Below are 16,797 nucleotides of genomic sequence, written 5' to 3' on the forward strand. Positions count from 1 at the left end.
ATAGAGATTACAGGCATGTGCCACCACACCTGGCCTTTTCCTTTCTCTTTTGATACCCATGACTCCTTGTTCCTTTGTTGGGGTGATGGCTGGGGGAGGGAGTGTCATGGTATGACTCACCATGCCGTCTTCTGTACTGTTGAATAAGCAAGAATTTTATCATCTTCACATACTGGCAATATTTTTCTCTTGCTTGTCAAATTCTATAACTTTCCTCCATTTTTGTATTGCTTCACTGGCCAGGACTAAGACCATCAGTAAAGTATTTAATAGAAGCAGTGATAGCAGATAGGCTTGTTCCCAGTTTTAAATAAATTGCACCTGTGAAAATAAACACATGATTTTTATCTTAATATGTTTCCTAATAGTAAAAACTTTTTATTCCTGGATTAAACTGCTTGACTTTGACATATTTTTGTACTTTCAGGATTTAGACTTGCTAATATTCTATGTAGGTTTGATATTTTGGTTATCCTCATAGAATGAGTTGGGTTTGCCTCCTGTTTTCTATTCTCTGGAACAAGTGTAGAATGAGGATTGCAGGGCTGGTAGAACTCTGTTAAACTGTCTAGACTATTGAGTTTTTTGATCTACTATTTTCAACCCTTTATGCCACAATGTTACATGATTTAAAAATTTTTCCCTTTCTTGACTAAGTTTTGGTAGGTTATTTTTTTTTTTTTTTTTTTTTTTTTTTGGTACCGCGGATTGAACTCGGGTCCTTGTGCTTGTGAGGCAGGCGGCAGAACCACTGAGCTAAATCCCCGGCCCGGTAGGTTATTCTTTTCTAGGAAATTATCATCTTTAGGAAAATATCCATATTTCTTACTTTTGAGTAGGTGTACACATGTTCTTTTATGGCTTGAAAAAAAATCTGCCAGGTCTATATTTATAGCCTCTTTTTATTCCTGATATTGTTTGCTTGTGACTTCCTTCTTTTCTTCTTCTGCTCTCTTATCAAAAGCACATCTAGTTTGTTATTCTTTGGGGGGAACTAACTTTTCAAGCTTATTGTGTGTGGCAGGCACAATTCTAAGCAGTAGACTCACTAAAATGGATAAATTCCTTGCCTTGTTTGAAAGCATATTCTAACGATGGGAGAGAATCAATAAACACTAAGTATAACAAATTAGTAAATCCCATAGATTAGATTAGAGTAGATGAGAGACTGATGATCGCCATACAAATAAATAGATCGAGGTAAGAAAGATGGAGAGAACTGGGGTGAGGTGCTTGAGCAGACTACAATTTAAACAGGGTGGTGAGAGTGCAGAAAAGGGAACTTGAGCAGAATTCAGGGAGGGGAGGGGACTCTCCGTGTAGATACTTAGGAGAAACATTCCGGGGAGAAGGCACAGCCACGGAAGAGGCCAAGATCAAGCAGGATGAAGAGTGAGGGGATACCTGGCTGGAGCAGAGTAGGGTAAAGCAGAGGACTCCTGTCAGTTATTGTCAGCTGCCCTCCTCTCCCCACTGAGCTACATCCCCAGCCCATTTTTTATTTTTTATTTTGAGACAGGGTCTTGCTAAATTCCCAGGCTGGCCTTCAGCTTGCAATCCTCCTGCCTCATCCTGCTGAGTAGCTGGGATTACAGGTGTGTGGCACTGCATGCAGTTTGTGTTATTCTTTTCTCAGCTAAAAGATTAGTCTATCTCATTTAACCATTTTCCTTCTGATATATGCTTTTAAAGTTATACATTTCCCCTGTTAGAAGTTTTTTTGTTTTTGTTTGACAAACAGTGATTCATGAATTGGGCAGCTCCTGAAGGCAAGTGGTCCTAGAATTTACCAAAGAGATGCGAGGGAAAAACTTTTAAAAGGTGGGTGTGGAGCAAGGGAAGAAAATACTTGATTAGTTAAAGTGGTGCTGTCACCTTAAAGTCCCTAGTTGGAGACTGGTTGGCGACTTCTGATTGGTAAAGCTGAAGTTTCTACTCTCTGTGAGTGGGTTTTCAGTTTGCTGAGGTAGGAACCCAAGCACTAGAGTCATCTCAGTCTAATCATCTAACTTCCCACTAGACTTCCGGTCACTTTAATATCCTAAGGGCTGTTAGCCATTTTGCACAAATTTTGATATGTATTGTTTTATTGTCACTTAGTTTTAATGTTCTCTACATTGTGGTCATTCTTTAACCCACATATTGCTTAAAGGAATATTTTCACATTTCCAGATATATTTATAAGTAAGCTCTGTTATTGGTTTCTAATTTTATATGGATAATATCATTGAGATAATATTGATTCTTTGATGTCTGTTGGAGCCTGCTGGATTAGTCAGCTTTGCATTACCACAACGAAATACCTGTGGCAACTAATGTTAAAAAGAAAAGAGTTAGCTCACAGCTTTGGAGGTTTCAGTCTAAAATCAGGTAGCCCCATTGGCTTGACCTGTCATTTGGGCAGCACATCACAGCAGGAGATTGTGTAGGAACAAAAGGTCACCTCTTGAGCCAGGAATAGAGAGAGGAAGAGGAAGTGTATGGGGCCCCCATACTGCTCTTAAAGGTTATTCCCCCACTAATCTAAGAATATTCTGTTGGGCACCACTCTTAAATGTCCACTGTGCCTCCCAATACTACTACTTTGGGAACCGAGACTTACACCTTTAGGAGATACACAAATTACACCCCAACCATAGCACTTGCTTTGTGACATATGACACTATTTTTAAAAAGATTCTTAATTCTGTTTGACAGAGGCAGGTTCTCCTATGTAACCAATAGAACAGATCTACTAATTTATGTGGTTCTGATCTTTTGCTCAAACAGAGACTTTTCATTCTTTCTTTAAAAGGCAGAGGCAGGAGAAGGTAGATGAAACATGAAGCAGTCTCTTACACTATGGAACTCAAGTTGTAGGCTGAGGAGCTCAAGGAGTCTCTGCTTGGTGTGGGCTTGATCCCAGGAGGGCCCAAGACCTGGCTGCTTGGAAGGGCTATGCCAGGGGATGAGGACAAGGTCTGGGGTTCAGAAGCAGCGATGGCAGTGATGTTCAGAAGGCCTTATGGCAGGAGGTATTCTCTATGGGCTGAGTTCCCACAATTCACCCATAGCGCCCCATCCCAGGGTAGCTGGGTCCACACTTATGTGGTATATATGCTCCCCGGTTAGCTCTTCTAGCAGACTACCACTGCAGAACCTAAAACTCTTTTCTTCCTTGGTGAAAGGGCCTGCACAGAACAAAGTCTCCAACCTGGAGTCTCTTCTGAACCACTAGTTCTGTGAATCACTTTGTTGCATGACAGTGATGCCAGGGAGCGGCCAGCAGTGGCATGATTAGGCTGTGTGCTTGCTGCCTCTGCCAGTCCGTCCCCGTAGGAAGTTCTGGGAGTCAGGAACTCCACACTCCTTTATCACAAAAGTGGACTTGGGGGTAGAATGCTGGGTATTGAATTAGGCTGATTTTCAGCTTCTGGGGAAGGAAGTTTTATGTTTGCTTTTTTTTTTTTTCTTCATGTTTGTTACTTTAAAAACCCTTCAGTGACCAAAAAAATATCCAGTTATAGGGTGTACTGTATGCATGTCATACAGTGCTGTAGGGCAGGTGTAGCTTGTTAAGGCTCTTTTCTATGGAGGGCCAGGCAGCCAATGGTGAGGCACTGGAGGGCCCTAGTGTGGCCCTTGCCTCCTGGTAAGGACAAGAAGGGATTAGGCTGGAGAAGGGGGTTTGAAACCCTTTGGATGGGCTTTTCAGACCAGGGCGACTGATTGCTTGGTTGCCCACAGTTCTTTTTAAGAATTAGTTTTGCTTTGCTAGGGCTGCCATTACAAAGTGCCACGCACTAGGTGGCTTAAACAACAGAAATTTAGTATCTCACAGTTCTGAGGGCTGGAAGTCTGAGACAGCACTCTCAGCAGAAATGGCTCCTTCTGAGGGCCATGAGGGAAAGACTTGTTCCAGGCTTCTCTGTAGCTTACAGATGACTGCCTTCTTCCTGTGCCTCTTCACATCGTCTTTCCCCTACCCCTGTCCAAATTTTCTCTTATAAGGACAGTGGTCATATTGGATTTGGGCCACTCTACTGGCCTCATTTTAACTTAATTACCTTTTAAAGCTCTCTCTCCAACTTTGGCCATATTCTGAGGTATTAGTGGTTAGCACTTTCACTTTCACTTTCACATATGAATTTTGGTGAGTGGCACTCCACTCAGCCCCGGACAATAGCTATGGCACCATGGCCTTTAGCATCCTCCAGTTGAGCAATATCCATGTTACCCTTTGGTATTTTATCCTTAGGCATAAAAAAATTCACGTTTTTGTTATAGAACTTTTAACAAATGAGTGAGTGATAATTACACTAGTTCAGTGGTAGCTAACCTATGGCACAGGTGTTATTTGTTTTTCTTTTATGACAAAAGATTTAAAAAAATTTTTTTTATTAAATTCTTTTATTGGTACATTGTAGGTATACAACACAATTACATTTCTCATTGGGAATTGTACCTTTATATAATGCATCTTGGTTCTTATTTTTTCTCCATTTCTAGCCCTCCCTTCACGCCCTCCACCCTTCCCTATTTACAAAGACTTTATTTCCATTTCTCATCATTTTTCCTTTCCCTTCTTTCGTTTCCCCTGCCCCTCCCACTACCCCTACCCCTTTGGACCTTTTCTTCCTATTTTATGACAAAAGATGTTAATGTATGAGTTGTTTTTTTCCTAAACTAAAACCTCAGTATTCAGGTTTAACTGCAGTGTTAGCACTTTGCAATAAATAAGTGGGTTTTGGGTTGTGGTCTGGGCACTCACCTCTAAAAAGTTCACCATCACTGCACTAGCTGATTTCTAGTAAAGCTCATTCCTCTAAGCCCCTCTTTTTTCTCTCCTTCTAAGAATCTCTTTCTTCCTTCTAAAAACAAATCCCCTCATTCTAAATGATTTTGTTTTGTTTTGTTTTATTTTGTTGTTTTCCTCTAGGGGATGCACCTGCTGCCCCACAGCCAAAATGCACTGACTTCCAGAATGCCAACCCCTTCCGAGGCACCAACCTGAAAGTCCAGTTTCTCCTCTTCATCCCTTTAGATCCTGGATGTGGGCAGCTACTGGGAGAAAGCAGTGACATCCAAAAATCTGGATTCAATGCCACTCTAGGAACCAAGCTAATTATTCATGGATTCAGGTGGGAGCTAACCAACCAATAGGCTCTCCTCTCCTAAGAATCATGCAGGGCCCATAAAGCCACAGGAAATTAGTGGGGAGCAAAGGGGGAAACAGATTTACTGGCTGTCACACATCCCACCCCTCATGGCCTGCTGTCTTTGATGGTGTCTTGTATAATCCTGCATATTCATTATGCTGTTCATTCTCGTTGTTCATACATGTTATTCCTCTATTCAGTCTTGTTCACACACTCACAAACAGTACACAGATAGTTTAGTTCCCATATCTGAATCAAAGAGGTTGTACTAGGGATGGTCTAGTAGTCCTTGGATAAAAACACTGTGGTGGGTAGGGTGGAATTTCAACTTGATTGGCTTTGGGATCCACCCTGGGGACTGAGAGCACACTTCTCAGTGTGAGCCATGGAGGTGTGGCCTTGGGGTCTATGACTGGTCCCTGGTCCCTTCCTTTCTGTCACTGTTCCTCTGTTCTGTTTCCTGGCCACCATAAAATGAGCAGCTTTGCTCCTCCATGTCCTTCCATCATGATGTTTCAGCTTGGAACCAGCCAATCATAGACTGAAACTATGCACAAATAATTAAACCTCTCTTCCTTTAAGTTGTAGGTGCTGGGTATTGCATTCAACAATGAGAAAGAACTAATACAAACACCATCCTGTTAGCCAGGGTGTATGGGTTGCATGATATAACTCATTTCAGACAAGATCACAGGCTTTTTGCAGTTACTCAGAAGTAACAGCATGGTGTTTTCACTCAGGGTTTTATTTCCTCTTTTTCACTTTTTCCCTGGTTTCATGACCTGATAAACTTCTATTTAGGTTGCTATTTTCATCATACTCAAAGATTGACATTTCTCAGGAGCTAGGCACTTCTCTTCTGCAATTTCTGACACCCTACAGCACAAATTTTGTTGTAATAAATAGTCACTCAGTTTCATTTCAGTCACCATCTTTCTTTCACATACCTATTCTCCAAAGCCCACCAACAAGACCAAAAACAGAGAAAGGTTTCTGGGAGGAAGGAGGGCATGGCTTTGTAAAATACCAGCACCATTCAGCAGTTAGAGTTAAAGAGGTGGCCACAGGCACTGCCCAGAAGCTCACCAGTTTCTGATCTTTGGTCTCTCTCTGTCTCTTTGACTCTCATACTCAACTGCTTATTCATTCTCTAGCAAATCTTACATTCAGCCACAACACAAGGCTGAGTGTGTACCTCCAACCAGGGATAGTGAGTAGAGAGTTATCAGACTAGTTATTCGATCTGCTCTTAAATCCCCAAAACCACATCCCAGGGTTCATACCCAGTCTGTACTTCTCTGTCTGTGTGAGCAAGCTCACATTGTTCCTATTGTGGGAATTATTGGAAACACTTCTTTTTTGGTCTCAATCAGTTGGGAAAGCTTCCTGAAGAATTTTCCATCACTCTTTTCCTGAAAACACTCATTATACTGTAAGTTGCAGAAGAACAGGGACTATATTTTACTTGCCTTTATTTCTTGGAAAACAACTAGCATATTGTGTGGCTCATAGGTACTCAGTAAGTGTTTAGTGAATGGACAGGTACAAAAATGAATGAGCATCCTCAAGGAAAGAGCCTATGTTCTAGATTGGATTTAAGATTGCAAATCCTAACTCTAAGGTACAAAGCAATTTTCTTTTCCACAAATAACACACACAGAGTCAGGAGAGGACATATGGCATATGTAATGTATGCACTGCACAAAGGTGGCTGATGAAGGTAGTGCTAAAATCCAACCTAAGTTCTGGACACTGGCATGAGGCTGCATCTACTGGGAGCAAAAGGCAGCCTTGTATAAGGCTTGGCAACTTTGGACTTCTGTTCACCCTGTGTTCACTGTGCGATTGACTCCCTGTATACCCCTCTTTGGTTTGGACTTCTCCTCTGGATTTGGGATTAATAGAGGTTTCCATGGCAATGGATTATCAGCTTGGCAGCTAATTTTCCTCTTTATTTTTGGCCCCATGTCAAGGGCTTTAGGAACAAAGCCTTCCTGGATCGATGCATTCATTAGAGCCCTTCTGCGAGCAGCAGATGCTAATGTCATTGCTGTGGATTGGGTTTATGGATCTACGGCTGTCTACTACTCAGCTGTGGATAACGTTGTTAAGCTGAGCCTAGAGATCTCCCGTTTCCTCAGGAAACTCCTGGTAGGTGCAGAAGAGCTCGAGGTGAGTTCTGGCCACTTATGGAGAAATGAAGGTCAGGTAGAAAAAGTAGGCCCAGAGGAGGTGGGAGACTGAAGCAGAGACCTCCAGGGACTTGTTAGTCTTTGGCTCAAACCCTGAGCTGGCCATTTGGAGTGCTGACCTTGGGCAGAGTATTGAAGGTCACTGAAGCTTCACTCCTCTTCTGTAAGATGCACGGTTGCATGGTGAGTGGCATTTATTAGGTTGCCTGGCATTTAGTAGACCTTCAAAAGGGACCAGCCCTGGTCATTACTCACAGACTTTGAAGTAAGGGGACTGTTAGCGAGGGGAGCCCAGGGGGAGTACAGATGATTAATGGATAAGAGTCTACCCTTTATTTCAAATCTGTCTGGTGGGTGTATTATCCCAGGGCTCTCAGCTTCTGAAGCCCCAGGGAAAAGCCACTGTGGCCCAAATGAAAGCCACTGTCAACACTCTTCCAGGATCTGGGTGTGTCAGAGTCTTCAATCCACATCATTGGTGTTAGCCTAGGAGCCCACGTCGGGGGCATGGTAGGACACTTCTTCAAAGGCCAACTGGGACGGATCACAGGTAACCTTCCTCCCTGCCCTTTCTCCCAGTGTTTAGAAGTAGAGAGTGACTGCCCTGGTAATTCCTCTTTTGATATGAGCAGGGAGTGTGTTGAGTCTTTGTTGTTATTACTGACTCATTTATTGCCAATGCAGTTTATTTATTCTGGTCTTTTTTGTTTGTCTGTTTTTCTTTTTTTTTTTTTTTTTTTCGGTACTGGGGATCGAACTTGGGACCTTGCACTTTTGAGGCAGGCAGTAAAAACACTGAGCTAAATCTCCGGCCCTTATTGTGGTCTTTTTTGCTTAAAATGGTATTATATTATCATTGCATGAACTCTAATATCAGTACCATGTGTTTCTTTCTGTGTCTCAGTGTCTATATCTGTAAAACAGGTTGTAATAGCCTGCATCTCCTTGGCCCATGGTGGAAATCACCTTCACATAGTTTTGTTAAATACCTGTGAAGGTGTGGGGACTTTATGCCTCAGGAACCACTATCAATCAATAAAGGACTAGGGTTATGTGGTAAATACCCCAGCTTCCTAGCCCTTCAGGGAGGCAATTCTCAGTTCTGCTCTCCAGAATCCCTCAGAGAGACCCCTATGGGATAATACCCAGTTGTCCCTGAAGGTAAATATTATTCATATTCAGCCTTTGCCAAATGTTTGGTATTATCAAACTCATTTAGAGCCAGAAAAACAGGATCATTGAGAGGCTATCTCAAGAGAACCAAGTTTCTTTGGTAAGGTGGGTCAGTTCTCCCAGTTCATGGTCCTTCTTGGAGAGCTCAGAGGTCTGAACTGGAGGCCTTGGGTAGGGCTGTGGTAGATCTACAGTGGTTCCTGCAGCTGTGAAGGAAGGGGTTCCTGATACCAGTCTGTCCTTGCAGGCCTGGACCCCGCAGGACCAGAGTACACCAGGGCCAGCCTAGAAGAGCGCCTGGATGCTGGAGATGCCCTCTTCGTGGAAGCCATCCACACAGACACTGACAGTGAGCTGGGGTTGGTGAGAGCACCAGGCAGGGGCTACAGGCTGCCGTCTGGTTCTGAGGCCCTGCCTGTCCTAGGACCTCTGCTGAATAGGGAGGAGTTTACCAGGATGATCTTGAAAGTCTCTTCCAGCTGTCATTCTGTGGCCCCTGAGATGACTGGTTTTTGTTTTAGTCACCAATATGCAGGAGAATTCTCATTCCTGGACCCAAGCTGTTTGTTTGGGTACCTCACTCTCTGATTCAACACCAAGCTTTGTGCTGAGATGGGGCTGGGGTGGGAGACACTGCTGGCTGGCTGACTGACTTACAGGAAAGCCGTGCTGCTTTTCGGGACTAGTGTGCTGGGCCCTGGAACAGGGACATTCCATTCCTCCGGCATGTGGGCCCGCCAGGACTTCCATCCTCCCCAGGGACAGACCCCGTTCAGTGGAGAACAAGAATCCCCCTTCCAATAATGATAGGCACAGGAAAGGCCCTTTAACTCTCAGACCTTATGACAAAATCAAGCCCTTCTGCACAACTAGGAAAGGAGGTGCCACTCTGCCTCATTTCTACTGGGTATAAGACACTGACTGAGTCTGCCAGGCACAGGGCTCAGCCTCAGTGGAACAAGGGGAAACATCTGCCCCTGACCAGAAGAGCTTGCAGTTCAAGTGCTTTACCCCAGGGCTATACTCCCAGCCCTGGGCTTACAGTTCAATGAGAGATGTCCATGTCTCATCCCCATTTGTCAAAAGCCTTCTTTTAGTATCCGACACCCCAAGATGCATGGTTCCAGAAGAAACCCACGCAGTCACACTGCCTAACCCTTGTTCCCATTTTCATGGCACTGGTAGGAAAACAAAGCCCATGGAGCTCTACCTGGCTATGTTAGGGTAATTGACCTTGTTCATTAATAACATGAATGCCTTCTTCCCTAGGTTTGCTAAATAGGGCCCCTAAATATGTAAGATAGGCCTCTCAGACCCTTCAAAGTTGGAGCCTCTTCCTGATGGTGCTGAAAAACAGCCATTCCATTTGTTCAATCTTTATTGAGCTGTGTAGCCAGCCCTGAGAATATAGCAATGAACAAGGCCTCAGAGAAAGTCCCTGCCTGAGTGGAACACACAGGCGACATGGACAGGCATCCACTCATTCATCACTCAGTAACTGTTAAGTAAGCACTCACTCTGAGCCAGAGACTGTGCTAGGTGTTGAGACCCCAGCCAAAATAAAGACAGGCAAAAGGCCTGTGGTGGAGGAGCTTATATCCGAGGAAATAACCAAGATCATTACACATCATGATTATTGTAATGAAGGACAGGTGAGAGGGTAGCATGGGTGTGGGGCCCACTTCACAGAGGATTACTAGGGAATGTCTGTCCGTAAAGGTGAGACTTAGGAGACGAGGATTTCAGCTCTAGGAGAAGAGCATTCCAGGTAGAGAGGACAGCCCCAGGAAGGCCTGAATGTGGGTGAGGCCTGGACTTGTTTCAGAGACAGGAGAGAGAAGTGTGTGGGTAGAGCACAGCAAAGGGAGAAGAGGTATTGGGCAGAGGGCACCAGTCCAGGCTGCCTATGGCAAGGAGCTTACATCTATGTCCCTGGACCTTTTTAAATTTTGAGACAGTAGGGGCCAGGGATTTAGCTCAGTGGTTCCGGCGCCTGCCTTTCGAGTGCAAAGTTCAATCCCCCTACCCCCCCCCAAAAAATTGAGACAGTCTTGCTAAGTCACTAAGTTATCCAGGCTTGGCTTGAATTTATGAACCTTACCAGAGTTCTGGGATTTGGGGTTTGCAGCACCACACCTGGCCAGATTTCTCTTTAAAGGACAAGTGCAGCTCCTACGCAGAGTGGAGGGCACTCAGGGAAGCCCCGATGCCTGTTACAGGGCATTTGTGGGAGTAGTCTAGGTGAGTCGCTGGTGGCTTTGGCCAAGGTGGTGGTAGTAGAAACAGAAGTAGGAAGATTCCATATATAGTTGGAGGAAGAACTGACCAGACTTGTAATGGTCTGGGAAGGAGGAGTGAGGAGAAGGCAGGAATCCAGGATGACTTCTACCTCACCGCGTACCCCTTGGATAGACAGCAAACAACACATGATCAGTGTCTTAGAACAGAGACAGATGATATGAAGGAGAACATTGTGGTTTTTGGCGGCTGGACCTGGCCTTGTCTGAGGGCCCAAATGTGCCATGTGGGAGGCCTGAGATGAAATGAGGGCGGCAGCGTCTCTTCACTCAGCTCTTTGTAACCACGTCAAATCTGTGCTCAGTCAGGAGAGCACAGAAATGTGTGGTGTGGGAGACTGGAAATGCTGCCCCAACTGTATTTATCTGAACTATTGCTTAAAGGAAAACAGAAACTACCCACCAAGGAACACGTTGATAACACTTACTGCTTTACATACACCTGTGCCGAGGGATGTTTTCTTGGTTTTATTAAAGCAAATAGGAGTGTCTTATAAATGGATTCTTCCTTGGTTCCTCTCAGCACGGCTCACCTTACAGTCTCACAGCCCTCAGGAGTCAGAGGACACTGAGGGGCTGGGCTCCCCAAGTCGGACCTCAGGCTCTGCGGTCAGTGGGCCCTGCTGTGGGACCTGGAAAATGTGCCCCTGAACTAAGAAGTAATGGTGCTCTGCCTCTTTCAGATTTGGGTATCCGGATTCCAGTGGGACACGTGGACTACTTCGTCAACGGAGGCCAAGACCAGCCGGGCTGTCCCTTGTTCATTCATGCAGGTCAGAAAGCCAGAGAGTTGGCGTTTGCTTGCCCCACAGACTGGAATTCACCAGCAGCCTGCATATTGCATCAGCCAGTGTGGGCTGCAGAGGGTCTTCCCAACAGCAGCCCTGCTTGTCCTGTAACCTTGCTCAGAGTTCCCTACCCCTGAGCCCGTGCATTTCAGAGAATACCCGATATTGGCCACCTGTGTCCTATCTATGCTGCCCTTCCCACTTGCCTTAGATCTTGCTATGGTTACACATCACTCAAGCCAAAGACCTGTCTTTGGCTGGCCCCCAATTCATGGCATAGCCCACACTAGTAGCATCCTCTAGAAAGCATAGCCATGGGAGAAGCAAGCCAGTGGGCCACATGCTAGCTAATCAGAGGGTCAGCTCACTGCATGACCATGCCACTAAGCTTACTAAACCTATCAGCTATTTGCAAGTGTCTTCAAGATAACTTTCTTGAATGTATATATTTTCTAAATATGTTCTTCTGGGAAGTTTTGTTTTAATATATTCATCATAGGAATGGATAAAGAAGATATGGGTTTTTTTTTATACAATCGAGTACTACTCTGCCATAAAGGATAAGCTTGACACATTTCTAGCTAAATGGATGCATCTTGAGACCACACTCTTAAGTGAAATAAATCAGACACATGTTTAAATACCGTGTTGTTTCTCTGGTGTGAGAAACTGAAAGTGTAAATAAGGACCAAAATGTATAATAGATATTGGGAAATGGGAAGAAAATGCTCAAATGGAGAGGGGAATAAGAAAAGGATGAGGAAGGAAGAAAGGAAGGGACAAGAAAAAAGGAATAGAAGGAAAAATAGAAACAAAGCTTTTGTGAATAAGGAAGAGAGAAGGGTGGAAGGAAGGAGAGAGGAATGGGAAAAAACAAAGAAGCAAGATATATAATGTACAAATTCCCTATGATGAATGTGATCATTATGTACATCTAAAATGTACCAAAGAAAAAAAGAAAAAAGTAATTTCTTCATAGCATTCTTTTAAATCATATTAAATTTGTCAAAAGCTAAGCATTAAGAATTGTTTAGCCTTCTTATATTTTGTTTATGACCATAAACAGTATATCTGCATTTCATGTAGAAAATTTTAAATGTGGATTTCTTTTTTTTCTATAAGCTTTGTTATTTTATTTTTATTTTTGAAGTATTTACTTTTTTATGGGTACATTTCATGTGTACGTAATGATCACATTCATCATAAGGAATTTATGCCTGTACATGATAAATCTTTCTTCTTCCCATCCCCCTTCCTTCCCTTGAGCCACTCTTCGCCTTCTTGTTTACAAAGCTTTGTTGGCCCGGGATTTAGCTCAGTGGTTCCATTACCTGCCTCGCAAGCACAAGGACCCAAAGTTCGATCCCCGGTACCAAAAAAAAAAACCAAAACAAAAGCTTTGTTTCCACTTTTTCCTTCTATTTTTTTCTTGTCCCTTCCTTAATTTCCCCTCTGCCCTCCCTTGTTCCCCTTCTCATTTGAACATTTTCTTCCCATTTCCCAATATCTATTATACATTTTGGTCCTTATTTACATTTTTAATTTGTCACATCAGAGAAACAATGAAGTATTTTAACATGTGTGTTCAATTTATTTCATTTAAGAGTATGGTCTCAGGGTGCATCCATTTAGCTAGAAATGTATCAAGCTTATCCTTCTTTATGGCTGAGTACTACTCCATTGGATAAAAACCCCACTTCTTTATCCACTCATCAGTTGATGGGCATTTGGGCAGTTTCCAAGACTTAGCTATTGCAAACCGTGTTGCTATAAACATGGGTGTGCATATATCGCTGAAGTGTGATGCTTTTAATTCTGTTGGGAAGATACCAAAAAGAATAGCTGGGTCAAATGGGACCTCTAATCCTAGTTTTTTGAGGAATCTCCACCCTGATTTCCACAGTGGTTGCACCAGTCTGCACTCCCACCAAGAGTGGAGAAAGGTTCCTTTTTCCCCAAAGCCCTGTCAGCATTTGTTATTGGTTGATTTCTTTTTTTTTTTTTAATTTGATTAGGCAAGGAAAAAGATTTTATTTAAGCATTCTTTATAATTAAGGGTAAATGCTTTCTGTCCATACAATCACATTAGATTTTAAAAAATTATCATGGTTCTTCAAAAGTATCAATTTATAAACATAAAAGTTCAAATTTCCATATAGCAGCACAAATACACAGATTTTAAGTGGTTCCTCTATCACTGTCAAAATAGTTTAGAATTATTTTGGGGCTGGGAATTTAGCTCAGTGGTTCCGCAGCCCGCTGTGCAAGCGCAAAGACCCGAGTTCGATTTCCGGTACCAAATATTGAAAAAAAAAAGAAAAAGAAAGAAAGATACAATTATTTTAAAAAGTTAGGAGAAGGGGGCTGGGGATTTAGCTCAGTGGTTCCGCCACCTGCCTTGCAAGTGCAAGGTCCTGAGTTCGATCCCCGATACCAGAAAAAAAAAAAAAAGGTTAGGAGGTCAACATCCAACTGTTCAAGATTTAGGTTGAATGCCTGGGTAAGAATTTCTCATATAAGCATATAGTGATTAGATCCAAAATAATGTATTACAGAACCAATCCAGCAAAATGGAAGACTTCTAATGGAAGCATTACCTTTTATTTTGGGATGTCAACGCTTCTAATATAGGAATCAGGGTTTTTTTTTTTTTCTTCTTACCTTGAGGGCCCGTAGACAGCTCCAGTGGTTTGGGTATGGAAATTACACTGAAGGGATAGCTGGGTCAAGGGTAAGGCACTAAAAAAGCTAATTAGTGCTTGATGGTACTTTTAGTACTTTGTCAGGCACAGAATTAATACTTTGGTTTCCATCAGTCAGACTACAGATGCCTACTCCCTTTCCATTCAAGTGTCCACTGCCTTCAGGGTAGGAAGATAGTGATTGGGCGGGAAGAAATTTTTGTACTGGTGATAAGCAAACAGCCTTTTAGAGATCTTTACTACCAGTGGTGGGGAAATATGTTCAGGTTCAGAGGTTCCCTCCTAAAACATTTGATCTGTACATTCTTTTTCTCCTTTTTGAAAAGGAATACTAATCAGTTTGGGACATAAATGTTACATAAGGGAAAAAGAACTTGGCTAGTACGTGAGTTTCATTAAGTAGAGACTCCTTAGTTAAAAGAGCAGATCTGTGTGGGTAGAGATGAAGAAAAAAAGGCAAAGTGTAACAGAAAGAACCTGAATGGTTGTTATTTTTCACTCAGTAGTCTCCCAGAAGACTTCAGTAAGAGAGCTTCCAGAGAGGATGCTGATATATTCTTACTAGCAGCATTCAAGAAAGCAGTGGTGTGGTTTTTGGGCCAGTTAGCTAAAGAAACTAGTCCTATGCAGTCACTGGTTTGAAACTAGAGATGATTAGCAACAGCCCATGTAGTAGGAAGTATTTAGATTAAAAATTCCTGGAAGCTAAAATCTTTTATATTGACAAGATCAACAGAACATTTATTGTAGTAGGTCACAGTTGGTCACAATGACCTGCTGCAAGAAGCTCTGACATTTAAATTAGACCTCTATAAATGTAGCTCCTCTTGATTCTTTCGACTTTGTAGTATATGTATGGATAGGTTTCTACATTGAAACAATTTCATTCATCTCACTCCTCTTTTCTCATTTTTTGGAGATTAACAGTTTAGTTCAAATTTGTGAAAAGCTGATAGGTTAAAAGACAAAAAACAACTAAAAGAAGATGTATGTACCAATCAAGAATGGCTTATTATTAATTTTCTTCTTTGAACATCTTATCTAAGTGCTTTACTAAAGCTACTAGCTCAAGGTTTCCACCACATGCCTCAATTTGTTTATAGGCTTCAGATTCTAGCTCTTGAAGAGTATTCTGAGTATATTCAAAAGAACCTACATCCTCAAGATACTGGACACAGTATTTTTTAATATCTATGTTTTCTGTTTTCTGGTGCAAGATGTTCTGCACCTGGGTGCTTTCAGGTCTCGACCGAATAGCATGAATAGTAGGAAATGAGAACTTTCCTTCTGTCAGATCTTCACAAAAACTTTTGTTTTCACTATATTCATTGGAGTGGAGATTGGCATAATCTTCTCTAATTTGGGAAAAAGAGCCCAAGTGTATTAAGCAGTGGTTTTAAATCTTCTTTGTAGTCAGAGAACAACTGCATGAGACCTACTGCTAATCCAAACAGTCCACCTGTCTTCTGCAGCACCATGGTTTTATATTCTTTCTTCAGTGGGACAAATGTAATTATCCCTCCAGTAAATATCTAGGCCTTGTCCCTGGTGGAGTTCCAAAAGCTGGCAGGTAAAAAGCTTCACTGCATCTGGGTGGTCAAGGGTTAAGACTTTCTCTAAGCCAAGGAAATAAACATAATTGGCAGAATTATGACAGATGGAATCCTGTAGATGCTGTGTGCTACAGGAAAGCCACATCGGAGTTTTGAATTATCCTCAATATCATCAATGAGTAAACTGGCATTATGCAACATTTCTGTCACTTCGATGATAATCTATAGTTTGTCTTCTGAAACTTTCAGCCAATGATTAAATGCCTGTGAAAGTTTTGTTCTCACTTGCTTACCCGTAGGGCTCTAGAAGAATTCTTTGGACATTTTCTGGAGTCTTCTCCATTGTTTTCAAATTTCAAAGCCGATGGTTCCACGGTGATCTCACGACTTCACTCTGCCAGTCTGGGAGTAGATGTATCCAGCATCACCTTCCCTCTTTGTGGTTCAGATCAAGGCTTCTTTGGACACCTACATGAATCCCTCCTCCTATTTCACCACAAAACTCTCCGCCCTCCTCGGCCAACAGCGATGCCGCATTACTTGTTGCAAGAAAAATTATTGGTTGATTTCTTGATAACAGCCGTTCTTTTTGGAGTGAGATGGAATCTCATGATTGTTTTAATTTGCATCTTTCAAATGAGCAGTGATGTTGAACATATATATATATATATATATATGTATATATATATATATTCTGTTTCTACTTTTTCATCTGAGAAGTGTCTGTGCCTTTCAGATGCTCATTTTTGCATTGGGTCTTTAAATTTGGGGGTGTCTGATTTCTTTTTGAGTTCTTCATATATTCTAGATATTAGTCCTTTATCTGATGAATAGCTGGCAAAAATTTTTTCCCACACTGGGTTTTCTCTTCACTCTGTTGGTGGTTTCTCTTGCTGTGCAAAAGCTTTTTGATGAGATCCTGGTTGTTGATTCTTTGTGATATTTCCTGTGCAA

The 16,797-nt window shown here is 42.4% G+C and overlaps 1 protein-coding gene and 1 pseudogene across 4 annotated transcripts in view; one reads left to right on the forward strand and one right to left on the reverse strand.

The window, feature by feature from the left end:
- Window positions 1–16,797, forward strand: part of Pla1a (phospholipase A1 member A) — a 38,256-nt gene that overhangs the window by 7,870 nt on the left and 13,589 nt on the right. For 2 of the 4 annotated variants that reach the window (XM_087208993.1, XM_087208984.1), the window contains exons 3-8: window positions 698–772; window positions 4,919–5,120; window positions 7,112–7,289; window positions 7,772–7,880; window positions 8,751–8,852; window positions 11,484–11,573. In XM_087208993.1, the coding sequence (XP_087065119.1) occupies window positions 698–772; window positions 4,919–5,120; window positions 7,112–7,289; window positions 7,772–7,880; window positions 8,751–8,852; window positions 11,484–11,573 (756 nt within the window). The remainder of the gene's footprint in view (window positions 1–697; window positions 773–4,918; window positions 5,121–7,111; window positions 7,290–7,771; window positions 7,881–8,750; window positions 8,853–11,483; window positions 11,574–16,797) is intronic. The other 2 variants (XM_021263128.2, XM_087209001.1) reach the window with 1 other exon arrangement.
- Window positions 15,306–16,452, reverse strand: LOC101703059 (geranylgeranyl pyrophosphate synthase pseudogene; annotated as a pseudogene).

The sequence above is a fragment of the Heterocephalus glaber genome, unplaced genomic scaffold (assembly GCF_053883595.1).
Source record: "Heterocephalus glaber isolate CG9 unplaced genomic scaffold, H.glaber_assembly_v1.0 deba00000122, whole genome shotgun sequence".
Taxonomy (NCBI): domain Eukaryota; kingdom Metazoa; phylum Chordata; class Mammalia; order Rodentia; family Bathyergidae; genus Heterocephalus; species Heterocephalus glaber.